The sequence below is a fragment of the Lissotriton vulgaris genome, chromosome 4_1 (genome assembly GCF_964263255.1).
Source record: "Lissotriton vulgaris chromosome 4_1, aLisVul1.2, whole genome shotgun sequence".
Lineage (NCBI taxonomy): Eukaryota > Metazoa > Chordata > Amphibia > Caudata > Salamandridae > Lissotriton > Lissotriton vulgaris.
The window spans coordinates 482,441,360-482,455,284 of NC_141691.1; the positions used below are offsets into that span (position 1 = coordinate 482,441,360).

At 43.1% G+C, this 13,925-nt stretch overlaps 1 protein-coding gene across 2 annotated transcripts in view; it reads right to left on the reverse strand.

Moving 5' to 3' along the window:
* Window positions 1-13,925, reverse strand: part of BTK (Bruton tyrosine kinase) — a 487,200-nt gene that overhangs the window by 108,019 nt on the left and 365,256 nt on the right. For both annotated transcript variants that reach the window (XM_086964641.1, XM_086964642.1), the window contains exon 13: window positions 5,826-5,900. In XM_086964641.1, coding sequence (XP_086820767.1) covers window positions 5,826-5,900 — 75 coding nt within the window. The remainder of the gene's footprint in view (window positions 1-5,825; window positions 5,901-13,925) is intronic.

Below are 13,925 nucleotides of genomic sequence, written 5' to 3' on the forward strand. Positions count from 1 at the left end.
GTTTACATATTACTAACCTCCTTTCTTCATCTTACAGCACTGTTTTGTACGAATAGATGCCTATAATAAGATGAGAATCTGTATACCCATACACATCATCTTGGAAGTCTAATTGAGAATGATCTTTTTATTGTTTTTTCTTTCCAGATATACATTATATTCAGATTTAGTTGTTTTTTATTGTAGTTGAATGACCAAGGTGATAGTGTTTTCTTTTTGTTTTCATGGTCTTGAGTCCTCCCCGTTCTTCTTAGGTGCCTCCAGGGTGCAGGGAAGTAGCTCCACTACTCCAGAGGAGATGCTGGTTGCTTTTTGAAGTGCTGGCAGTCTTCCCAGGGTGTTGGAGGCACAGCAGTTGCGGGGTGAGTCATCTTTGGTGCAATTGTCGGGGAAAGTAGGCAGGCCGGTATGGTTGGTGCCAAGTTAGTTGCTGCTCTTCTTTGTCCTTCATCTTCTTCTTAGGTCATCCTCCTGTCTGAGGAAGCCATGGTCACATAGCAAAGGTGGCAGAGGCCTTTGAAGCCTCCTGCATTGGTATGCTGATTACTTAGCCATGCTGCTTGGAGGAGGTGGCTACACCTCAGGCCAGATCAGGCATTGTTTCTGCCCTCAGAGTGAGTCGGTTCTCACCTGAAGTGGGGTCAGAAAACTGTTTGGGGTGGGAGGCTGGTCAACAAGCACACTAGAGGCTGGTAGGTTGTCAGGGGGCACCTCTAAGGTGCTTTCTGGGTGCATGTATTAATAAATCCACCACTGGAATCAATGTGGGTTTATTAACAGAAGGTGCTTGATACAAAACACCAAAGATTTCAGTGAAGCCATTGTGTAGCTGGGGAAATCGATTTTGCCAAGGTCCAGCACGTGTACTTAAAATGGCTTCCCTGTTCACTTGTGAAATCTACGAATTGACTTAGACATCACAAGGGCACATCTGCTCATGCAGATATGCCCACACATGTAGTATAGTGCATCCTGCCTGAGGGTTGTAGGACCTGCTGTAAGGGTGGCTTATCTATACTACATCTAGTGTCTGCAGGCATGGCACACAGAGATGTATGCAATGTCATTTGTTTTTACTTTTGTCTGCCCTGAAACAATCAGCCTGCAATGGCAGTTTGCATGTTGGTGCTGAGGGGACCCTTAGGATGGCACGATACATGCTATAGCCTTTGGGGACCCTCTTTAGCCTCCCTGCCCTAGATACCTGGGGTACCACTTACTAGGTACTTACTGGGAATGCTAAAGGTATTGCCAATTGAGGGAACAATTGTACAGTTTAGGGAAAGAGACCGGGCACTGGGGACCTGGGTAGTAGGAACCCAGTGCACTTCTGTCAATATTACATCAGATACCAGGCAGAAAGTAGTGGTGACCATTTCAGAAACTGGCACTTTCCTACATACCCTTACATCTATTTTGCATTTTCTCCTGTGTCCCATCCATAACTAGTTCAAGGTTGCCCCAAAATATCAGTTGTCTCAATGCCCAAACCATAGTATAGTATTCATTGTTTCTCTAAGGAGAAATTCATGACCCTGGTGTGGTGCATAAACTGATGCTAATATAAGGAGAGACCCTCAGTAAGTAAGTGACCGCACCACCACCCATCTACCTTTCTTGTCCTTTTAATAGTCTTCACCTCTAAAATCAGATCTAGTATGTATTGCAATTCCCCTACCACTTTCTGATTAAAGAAAAGATATGGGGTAGTATTATGAGTGTAAACATTATGCATCAATCCAGTGGGTTCAGGAGCCCCATGGTGATTCCGAGCTAGGCGAACTCATATAATACTTTCAATGATTTAGTTGAGCTATTATGAGCTCTGATTATATATGTGATCATAGTAAACCCCATTTTCTGCAAGATTACTGGTGAGTGCTAACTTGTTATCTTGTGCATGCTTGTTTTTTTTTGTTTTTTTATTGTGGGGTTTCAGTATACAATAATGAATTTTTTTTGTATTCTTTATTGTATTACTGTTGGTCATGTAACAATGCTGGTTATAAATGAAAATAACAAAATCTGTGTGATATTGCATTTTACATTTTAAAAAAAAGTTGTGCTTCTATTTGTTTTTGACATCCCAGACAGAGAAAATTTGGAGGAGAGCGGTTTGTCGCCGTGGTCGCGTCTAATAGATGCGGTGGCCTACATTGGCCAGAAAAAAATGAAATAAACTGGATTAGTACAATTGCATGCATTCCAACAATTGGAGCCATTGAAATATTGCACCCCTGATGCAGAATAAAGAATTCTTGCCTCAAAAGTATTATGAAGTTTATACAACAGTGTACATGAATGACACCTGCTTGAGCCCTGAAGAAGTCCTATAAAAGGACAAAACGCGTTGGCTACCTTGTGGAGATTAAAAGAATAAAGAATAAAGGATTTCTTAAAAAATTCCATCGCAAATGTCTGCAATTTTGACCTCATGAACTAGTGTGTGCTGATCAACCCCAGGCTAATTATTTGTGTGAATTTTATCTCACGTTTGAGAAACTAAGAGGTATTGTTTCTCTTGATCCTTGCATGACACAAAAATAGTTAACAATAGGTGCGGTATTCTGTCCAAGACTTACTTTGTAAATTGTTTGGTGTGTTTTTATTTGTTGCAGCCCTGATGAAGCTCTATTTTGGGTGAAACACATTGACTGTGCTCTTGTTCATGTATGTAGATGAGTATAGAATTAAAAAAATAAGAAATCTTTTGACCAACGTAGCAAATCTGATTATTTGCATACTTTACTTTGTGTGTAGCCTCTCTTAATTATAAAAAAATATCTTTATGTTGGGTTGTTTGGTAGCTAACCTATAGAGGTGAGCAGCAAGTGAACATACATTTTTGTGGGACTTACAGGTGTTGCGGTACAGTGGTCCTTAGATACTTTCCGTCTTTATATTGATCTAATGCATGCACCTTGGCATCTGTTGCTCTATTTTCTTTGGATCTTGTGCCCTGGCCTGGTAGGGAGGGTACTGTCCCTCCTCCCCTAACTCATATTTTCCTGTAAACTGACAATCAGCTCTCTCTACCATAAACCTAACGACTATGATAGAGGAGGATTTAGTGCGCCAGACCCATACATATACTATCTAAGTGCTCAGGTGCAATATGCATATTTCTGGTTGCACCCTCATGCCTACACCCCACATGTAGCAGTTGAGGAGGTCGACGCCTACCGGACCCCTTTTTGTAGTCTTTTTACTCACGGGCGATGAGGAACTCCAAAAACCAAAATAAACACGCTAGATACTACAATTGCAGAGTGGCAATCAATAGGCCAGCTCACTAACAAATTACCTATATATGCCCCAGGAATGTCTTTGATGCATCACATTGCTATATCAGTAACACAAGAGGCGGGCCCCCTGAGATCACGGTTTGATCCCCAGCACCAGCGGCAGACTAGCCCAGCATCATGTGACTCTGGGCAATGGCTTGCTTAATCTTCCTGACGGCCTCCAGCGCCTAGAGACCCTTACAGGTGATTGTGCGATTTACAAATGTGGATAATTATTATTATATTATTTTATGCATCTCGCCTGGAACTGTGAGAGGGTGGCACGATTTTAGAGGCAGGTGGTACAACGAATACGAGACATGTCTGGGTCAGAATTGCAATGTACACCACTGGTATGTCTACTGTGTTACGTTCCTCATGTGAAAGGGGCATTGGGAAAATTCATGCAAATTGCGCTACTAATGGGCAAACGTCACGTCGCTATTAAGTGGGGAGGAGTACAAGCATCAAAAATTGACCATTGGCTTAAAGATCTGATACACTGCAAAGAAAATTGGAACTATATGCAGAAGAACTCCCTACATCGTCTAAGCCCAAAGACATCTGGGAGCCCTTGCGTCAATTCTTGCACCAGCAAGCCATGGCTAACCTTCAAACTGGAGCAGATTAGATTTCTACATATGAACGTTTTATCAGTCCAGATGTACAACCTTTGACCGTATATGTACTGCTTCTGTCCCCCTGTGTTGATCAAACACAAGTTGGTTTTGTTTTGGTTATTTTTATACATAAGCTGCCTTGCATGGTAGCGATGCTTCTTAACTTTGCTTGGAAATCAATGAAAAAAAAACCTTACAAGGTGTCCTCTGCTGGGGATTGCTCCACACCAAAATAGCCAGAATGTTCCTATCTCAGGTGAATGTGGCTATAACCTCCCTGGCTTGCGCCTAGTGACTAGGAATAGGGCCATTGGCCTTCCTCTTTATATCTTTATATTTATGGCTACAGTAGTCTCAAGAGAGAGAGAGGACTAAGGTTAACGATGGGTGAATCTGTCCCACACAAGGCATTACAGAGATCATAGAAGTCTAGGATAGTCTGAGTGTTCGCTGAATCTTTTACTCCTGTTGCACCTTAGTGAACGGCAATTTTGTGAGAATCAGGGAAGAAGTGTAGATACAATAGTGTCTTGGAGGCCTCAAGGGGGTATGTGAGGGATTAGGGCTAAGGGAGGAACTGCTTCCTAGCTCAACAATCCTCGCTCCATTCCACACTAGCGGAGGGAGTAGGTGGCCACTCTGGGACTATATTATTTACATTGTGCCATTACATAATGGTGACAATATCTGACACAGTGATAGCGATCCCAAGCATAGTTGTGGATTTTCCATTGCATAAGGGTGGCCATCACTGGCATAATGGCATCCCTCCTATATTGTGGGCATCCTAGATATATTGTTTCCATCCTTGGCATTATAATGGGCATACTTGGCATAATGTTGCAATCCTAAGTTGTGACATTGGGTTTAATGCTTGCAAAAGTGTGATCTACGTTTTCATAAACTGTGCTCTATATATAAATGGCCTTCCTTGTCATCATTTTGAAAATCTCATCATAGGGATGATTAGCCCTCGTTTAATTGGACCCTTTCCTGTGGAGCCAATTCTCAGCATATTGTGTGCATCCTTGGTACAATGGTTAACATCTTAGACATAGTGATGGTTATCCTACGCTTGATGATGGTGAAGGCCTAACAGATTCCACTCATGGCCTCCTTCCTAGATTCTAATGATCTTCAAAGGCATAATGTTGTCAATGTTGACATTTGATGACTTTCCTTGGTTTATTGTTTACATTCCTGACATGTGACGGAGATACATGGGCATGTGAGAAAGTATGCTCATGACTAGCACCAACACACATGAGAACATGATGAAAAAACACAGTCAGATGCTTGGGGACTAAACTTGTGTTTACTAACAAGAAAGCTGGTATTTGGAAACGAAATGGGTTATTTCAGACAATGACAACTATCTGTTTGGTGGATTTTGTTTTTTATACAAAATTTAAAGGTAGCGGTTGGGACTTAATTGTGTGCATAGACATAACATATCAAACTAGTGTTTAGGGACATGTTCGTTTACTTAGCAAAATATGAAGGAACAAAATGAGGCAAAATGTCAGGTGTAAGAAAGTAGCAAACTGCTATTTCTCGAATGTCTGTAGGAGGCAGATAGACACTCTTAGCCTCCCCAGCAATCATTGCGTTTGCAATCCACGACAAGTAAGGATTGAGGGATAAGGCACATGAATAAACAATATATTCTAACATGATTAAATTAAATATTAGTCGTAACACAGGTAACCAGCTTCATTATTCTGTAAAGTGCCTACTAGTTTAGGCACAAGAGTTTACCAATCAACTTTAAAAACGACATGTTTATAGGAGCAACACACGTTAACTGGTGAATGTTCAAACGTATGTGCCACGCTGCACACCGGCGTGCCAGGCAACCGGTGCGTCAAAGGTTTTACTGGCACAGATGCTACAACCATTATTCAAATGTTATAATCTTTACCATAGCCCAGACCAGCCGTCGACGGCGCATTCTTCTTCTGTGAGGACACCGGGTACTTCAGTCTAGATATGAGGCCTGAAATAAAAACACAACATTGCCCACTATTCACATAATGTTATCAGAAGGGTGAACATAACGAAATAAGACAATTATCATTCTCGTCTTCTAGCAAAGCTCTAGGTTGTTCCTCTATGAAATCATATAAAAGATCTGTAGGGAATACACTATTTTGTAGTTTTGTTTTAACCGACGCTATATCTTTAAGTAACGCATATTGCTCTTATGGTGCAACATTTGAAAGTTCATTTTTGAGAGAAAATTGTTGATGCTGTAAATAAGCTGACCCTCACCTTACCACCTTCTAGAATTGTATCACTTTGTGGCCATGATTAGGATGGATATAGGGCCATGGTGCACATGGCTTGTTTCAAGCCTTAAAGAACCTTTCCATGTTTCCAAGGAAAACATTTGTAAACTTTTATTACACAAAGTTGGACATACTGAACTTGTGACTTAGGGCCAGATGTAGGTAAATAGCATTTACCAATTTGAAAATACCGAATTTTACCGATTCAGTATTTTCGAATCGGTAAATGCTATGTAGATAAAAATTCGGTAAAAATTACCGAATCGTTAGGATTCGGTATTTACCGAATCGGTATTTACCGATTCGGTAATTGACATTCATTCCTATGGGCCTGGAGGCCCATAGGAATGAATGTCAATTACCGAATCGGTAAATACCGATTCGATAAAATAGGGAAAGAGTCAAGGGTGGCAGGGTGGCACTTTGACACCCTGTTGCACCCCTGAATAGTGTTTGTGTGCACATGTGGCACACATACATGCCCTAAGGGCATGTGTGTCTGTCACATGGCACTGGTGTAAGTGCACAGATTTGCATTTACAGAGGTATTCCTTATTTACCACCAACGAATAGTTGGTAGTAAATAACGAATCCTTAAGTCACAGAAGCACTCTTCAAAGTGCTTCCTACATGTCATTTACAGATTCGGTAAATACAGAATCGGTAAAGGATGATTCGGTAAATACCGAATCGGTAAATACCGATTCGGTATTTACCGAATCTGTAAATTGGCCACCTACATCAGAAAAGCCTATTACCGGTCGGTAACGGCCGAAATTCGTTAATTTCGGCCGTTACCGACCGGTAATAGCCTTCCTACATCTGGCCCTTGGTTCATAAAGTCTGGACATGAAATGTGGTGATTTGCAAGATACTCTTGGTAAAATGCAAATTGCACAACCTATGAGGAACTGGAGTAACTTGATAAGCTTTCAGGTAATTGCAGTTGTAAATTGTAGCTACATATATAACACTTACTGTTGCAGGGATTCTGCACAAACACAGAACTATGCATAGGATTATTGAACCTTAGTGTATAGGGACTGAGTGATCCTACCACCTTAGTACCCATGAGGCTGGGACCAATTAGCCATAGTGTCTCCCTTGCTCTCCTATTCACTCACAGACAAACACGTGATTAGACACCCCAGAACACAACACTCCTGACTCTCTCAGGAATCACAGTTGCAGGACACACACTTTCACTCACACTCTTGTACTTGTCCACAATAAGATCTGACAGAGACACGAACAAGTTTAAAATAGTTATTTTAACTAAAGTGCTCTAATATGCATCATATGTGCCACAATAATCAAAAAATGTATAACACAAATATGGTCAACATAGCAAGTAGTCCGTAAATCATAAAAGGAGCTATCATAGTGAGAGGCAGCGTAGCCTAACCTTGCTCCCCTTATACAGAAGAAGGATGATTATATTATAGAAGATCTCTGCAAGTTATCTTCAGACCCCGTTACTCAGTCTATAGATGGTAGATCTACATCATAGATGCTGTCATGCTCTTTCCCTGTATAGGTCCCTCTCCAAGTGTGTGCTACCTATATGTGTATTCCAATAAGACCAAAGTACATATTCCCAAACAACAGCTTCATCAAGCGTGAACATAGCAGTAGGTTCTCATGTGAAAATATCAAGAGGCATTTGCATAATAAACTTGTATAGTAACATGTGCAAAGCAGCAGACAGTCTGCAGCATGCTCAAGCCAACTTAGGGAAGACGACAATGTTACCATGGGCCACGTGACATTACTGACCCAGAAGAGGCAGTGAACTGCTTTGCGGCGACTAGTACGCTTCTCTGGAACCCAAGGTTAGAGGTAAGTGGGTTGTAGATTAGTAGTATGTGCTTTCTTTTCCATGTAGGATTAGTTGTGTTAAGTTTGTTGATATTCAGGTCATCTCATGGATTTACTTTTGATTGAATAGGGATAGATTCATTGATGTGGATTAGTAGAGGGAAGATGTGAAATGCTAATGAGAGTGGTGTACATGTGTGCCTTTCAGTTGGATGAGTAGGATACAAAGAAAAGAGTTTGGAAATATTGTTTGGGAGTCAATTGTAGTCTGAAATGTTTGGGATGAGACGTGGAAGGAGGGGAAGAAGTGGAAGGACTTATTTCTTTAAAAAAAATACATACGTGCATGCATATACACACACACACATATAAACATATACATTACAAATAATTATTGAGGGAAGCTTGTAAAGCGCCTGGTTATGCCCACCGGCGTGTCCCTGCGCTGTAGTAAGTGGGAGATCCCAGAACCCCATACCCAGACCAAAACGCCCAGGCCCATTAGTGAAGGAACAAGTATGTTTTAAGCTCTCTTCTGAACCTGGTCTCAGAAGGTTCTAACCGAACCTCAAGAGGGAGTTTATTCCAGCTCCTGGCCGCCAAGAGCCGGAATGATCTGCAACCCATTCGTGCTCTCTTGACTTTTGGGATCACCATCAGGACAGTCCCAGTGGATCTAAGGGACCGGTCGGGCCTGTAGACAGTGATGAGGTTCTGCAGGTACCTAGGCCCAATGCCTTGAGTGATGCGCTGGCACGTACAGAGGGCCTTAAACACAATTCTCTTCCTGACAGGAACCAGTGAAGAGCGTCCAAGGCCCTTTTGAAAGCGCCCTTCTTGGAAGCCTAAGGACCAACCGAGCTGCCGCATTTTGCAACACCTGAAGCCGGTCAAGACTCTTGACCATGGCACCTAGATACAGTATATGATGGATTTAGGCCCAGATCTCTGTACTGGGGTAAATGTATGACATTGTTCTACATTCTGTCCATCAACTGTTGTTTTTGCACCTAGATACAGTATATTGCCATAATCTAATCACGAGGTGACAAGAGCATGCACCAGCATCCTCCTAGCTTCTATAGGAAGAAGGTCCATAGTTTTGCGTAGACCTTTAAGGACACCAAAACAAGTCCCCACCACATGTCTGATCTGATGTTCGAATGTAAGATCCGAATCTACCCATGCACCCAGGTTCTTAGCCTGGGCGCACGGCCTCGGGGCTGGGCCTAAGCAGGACGGCCACCATGCCGATGACCACACAGACGCCCCCCCTACCATGAGCACCTCTGTCTTGCTACCGTTCAACTTCAGGCAGTTGTTGGCCATCCAGGAGGCAAGTTCCTGCATGCATGCTGTGAAGTTGGAGGCAGCCAGATCTGGTGCCCGTGATAGCAAGATAACCAGCTGCGTGTCATTGGCACATGTAAATGTAAATGTATAGGCATTTATATAGCGCACTACTTACCCGTAGGGTCCCAAGGCGCTTCGACCGCTGCGAAACCCTTCCTGGCTTCCCTGAGAGATGGTCCCTTAATGGGTATCTCCAGGGTGAGACCAGGCATCCCCGGCGGTCTGGTGGGGCCGTTAGTGAAGATGAGGCAAGCTAATGCCCAGAGTTGCCGAGTGTGATCGCTGATCAGAGTGGGCACCGAGGCGAGAGAATTATCGAGTCCGCTGACCCTGGTCCAGAAACCTGCCGCGCCGGGAATCGAACCCTGGTCCCGGGCCGTCCCCTGCTCTCGGGTCTGCCGCCTCTAACCAGTGAGCCACACTACTTCACTCACATGACACAATCCGGATTCCAAAACCCTCCACAATACTCGCCACTGGGGATACATATAGATTAAATAAGGAGGGGCTCAGGGCAGGGCCCTGCGGCACACCCTAATCCAGTTTCACAGCTCTAGAGTAATGGGCGCCCTGTCTGACCTGGAAACTGCGTTCCGTCAGAAATTATTGTATCCATTTTAGTGCCGCGCCTGAGACACCGCCCTTATTCAGACACTGCAGCAAGTTGTAATGTGCTACAGTGTCAAAGGCGGCGCTCAGGTCCAAAAGGATGAGAGCCATTGTCTGCCCCTCATCAGCTCCCTGCCTAATGGCCTCAGTGACCATAAGTAGAGCTGACTCCGTAGAGTGGAGTGACCGGAATGAAAACTGTGTGGGATGAAGAAGGTTGGCTTCTTCCACATGGGCCATAAATTGTAAGTTTACAGCCTTCTTGGCCACTTTTGCCAAGTAAGGTAACAGCGAGATAGGTCGGAGGTTATCAAATTTCTCAATGCTGATGTTAGGCTTCTTCTGAAGTGGCAGTACCACAGCCTGCTTCCAGCTATCAGGCACCGTGTGCATACTAAATGATACATCTAGAAGATGCCTGATATAAGGCTCAAGAGTGGCAATACTCTCCCCAAGCAGTTTTGGTGAGGTAGGATCCCTGGGTGAGCCGGACTTTATAGAACTGCAGATTCTGCAGAGCGACTCAGGGAGAGGGGTGATAAAACTATCCAGCCTCTGATTTCCCCCAACACTGATAGGTTCCACAAACTCTGCACCCGTTTTTTTGGCTCCCGGAAAGGAAGAGTATATTTTTTCCACTTTTTCTGAGAAGAAACCCGCAATGTGATCGCAGGATTCCCCAGAACTTTATGTGGGAATGGTAGACGATGTAAGTGAGGAAATCTCCTTATAAATCTTGAATAATTCCTTAGTGGAATTTCCTGCAGCCCCAATTCTCTCAGCATAGTAAGTGGCTTTGGCCCGTCTAATAAGCCCATGGTAGTTTCTCTGCTTTTTATGATATTCCAACTTTGCCTGACTAAGAAAGGCTATCCTTCACTGCCTCTCTAGACGTTTGCACTCTGCCCCAGCTAGGCACAAATCGTCATTATACCAAGGTACAGATTTCTGTGGTCTATTCACTGTTTTATTCAGACGTAGCGGGGCTATGCTGTCAAGGGCTTCTCTTATACGTCTTTCTAAATTACAGCAAGCAGTTTCGACATCGGTACCCCCCGGCTGCCCACCTATGGTCAGAGCTTCGTTAAACTCCAGCTATGAGAAGCCAGCCCATTTGCGACACGGGTGGTTGAGCACAGGTTGCTCAGGGGCTCTAGGTTCTGGGATCTTTACCACAAAGGGAACAAAGAAGTGGTCGGACCAGGGATAGGGATGGGAGTACTCACTTCAACTTCCCCCCAATTGGCAAATACTGGATCCAATAAATGGCCTTGCTGATGGGTAGGGGCCTTGGAATTCAGGCCTAAATGCAATGACTGTAGTTCCTCACATAAATCTACAGCCCCCCTATCGAGGGTATTGGATTCTCCAAGTGAATATTAAGGTCCCCCACCAGTAGGAATTTATCTTTCTGTAGAGTGGATTCCGGAATACCTTCCAACAGACTGGAGATAAAGCGTGCATGTGGGCCAGGAGGTCTATAGACCAGGAGTCCTTTCACTGTAAGGTGCGGACTGACCCCAATTATAAATGCACCTGCCTCACTATCAGCTATGGTCATAGGTAATAATATATACATGTATATAGACGTGCACACGCATATATATATAAATGTTGCAATGTTTTTATTATTAAGCACTTGAGCACTTATTCACCAGGTTAAACAACTGTAATGTATGTGGATACATATATTTAAAGATGGCCACCGTTTTCATCATTTTTACCATCTTCTATGTCGATGAACAGAGCAATGACCGGTGGGCTTTAAATGCAGATTGATTTTGAACACAAACTGACACTGACGAAACTGGTATAGCGAAACGCGTCTGTCTGGGGTGAGGGGGGTTTGCAATAAATATTTTATCAAATCGGATACCTGAGTGCTTGCCGTCCTTTCGACTACATTAAGTTGGAATGTGTTGCAGCATATATATAAATATATACATTTATGCAGAAATAAATACAGCTACACCTCTGTGTAGTTATATGTAAGTAAGAGTTTCAATATGAAGAGTGTTAATTGTTTTGCTGATTATTTTGGCACTGTTTGATTAATATTCACAAAACTTTCCAAAAATAAGTTAGGATTCCTCAGCTCCTGATTGGAAAGTTTTGGGGTGATCCGCCAACCAAGTGGCGAAAAAAAAGTGTGTTCTAAAACACTTTTTTCCCCAATAAATTTTTACTGCAAACCATGCGTAAACAAACTGCAGAACAGAATTACACAACATTTGGCAGAAAGCTAGATCATTACTCAGAACATCTCAACCCAACTCGGTCCCGCAGGACTGAGATAAGTCCAGTTGGACCGAGTACTAGTATTGGCTGGGCGCAACATGAAAAGGAATGTTAGAGCTGTCATTACAGGACTTGGGGACTCAATCCCAGAGTCCTGATAAATGAATAAAATAATGACATGAGGAGGCATCTTATGGATACCCTGACCCCCTAGCCTCCCTTGTGGAGGGAGGTGTCAGAGGGATGTCCCTGCAAGGCCAAAAATAAAACACAATTTTTACTTGGGCCATAGCGGTCCCATGGAACCCCTCTGGAAGCCAGCATGCCCCCTGGTGGAGTACCACAGGACATGGAAACAAGAAATAATAAAAAGGGTCTGTGGGTCCAACTGCAAGGGGTTGGCCGCTCGCAGGATTTGGGAACAGGGCCAGACCACAGGCTGTGCTTGGATGGCGGTTAGCCATCTGCCAGGGGTTAGACACAGGGCATGGCTTGCAACCAGAGCGTGCAACCAACCTCCTGCCATGTACAGCGAAAGGCAATACACAATTATGGGTTGGCCCCAGACATTTGCTAAGAAGCTATTACTTTATGTTAAAAAAACATAAAAAGTCACTGAAAAAAACATGAGAATTCTCATTGTGGAGATTCTGCCCAGAGTGCTGAAACTCCCCAACGACTGCAAAGCCTCCGCCACAAATGCAGAGACCCTTTGTAAATCAGACCCATAAAGTTTGAGGGAAGACCACCCTAAGGCTGATAGGAAAACAGGACACAGGACAGTTTTGTATTGTGGATTCTGCTTGAGTAGAAGCTTTTTTTTAGCTTTTAGTAATCAATGACTTTTATATTCTGTTAGTTCTCTTACATCGAATGCGATTAGTGCATTGAACGCTGCCATGGAATCTTCCAGAAGGATGGAACAAAAGGATATGATAATGCAGAAACATGGCATTGTGTCTCAAATCCTTTGGATATGGTGGTTGGAAGAAAGAGAGCTAGCTGGAGTTAAGAAAAACACATTAATGAGTAAAGACTACATTTCTCATGATCACTCGCAAGGACTTCCTGTTTTTATGGAGCCTTTTCATTGGTTATGGGGAATGGGCTAGGTTATATTGCAAGCTTCTGACTGCAGTCAATTACAGATTATTCGTTTCGGTTCAGCAAGAGGTTTGCTGTAGTCATTGGAAAGCTGCCACCAGTGCGATAAGGGTGCTAAGGCACCATTTGGATTATCTTCTGGTGAACTAGCTCTTGCGTGGATAAAGATTCAATATCGGCTGATCTCGTATTTGCGTTTTCGTGAGTTCCCGGTATTCTACTGGGAGCGGTTCATAGTCTCAGAGGAGACTCGATATATAGAGAAAGAGAATTCTCGGACTTTGCCTGCTCAAGTAACATTGGTCCTTGACAAAAGAGAAGGTATATACATAATTCTGTGTATCAAAGCGTTGACTATTTAATTGTTACTTTGCATAATTGCTGAATGGGCCTTCCTGTTAGAGCGGATACAAGACAGGGTACTATTCAACTCATTTCTATTTAAGTTTCGTTTGTGGTACATAAAGAATTGGAAAGACTAAAGCTGAAGGCTGGGAGATTTGGATTATCGTGACACTAAAATCATAATTTACCAACATTCTATGATAAGGATGATGATGAACAATTGAAAAGGATTCACAGAAGCAAAAACTTTGTTCAATAATAATGTT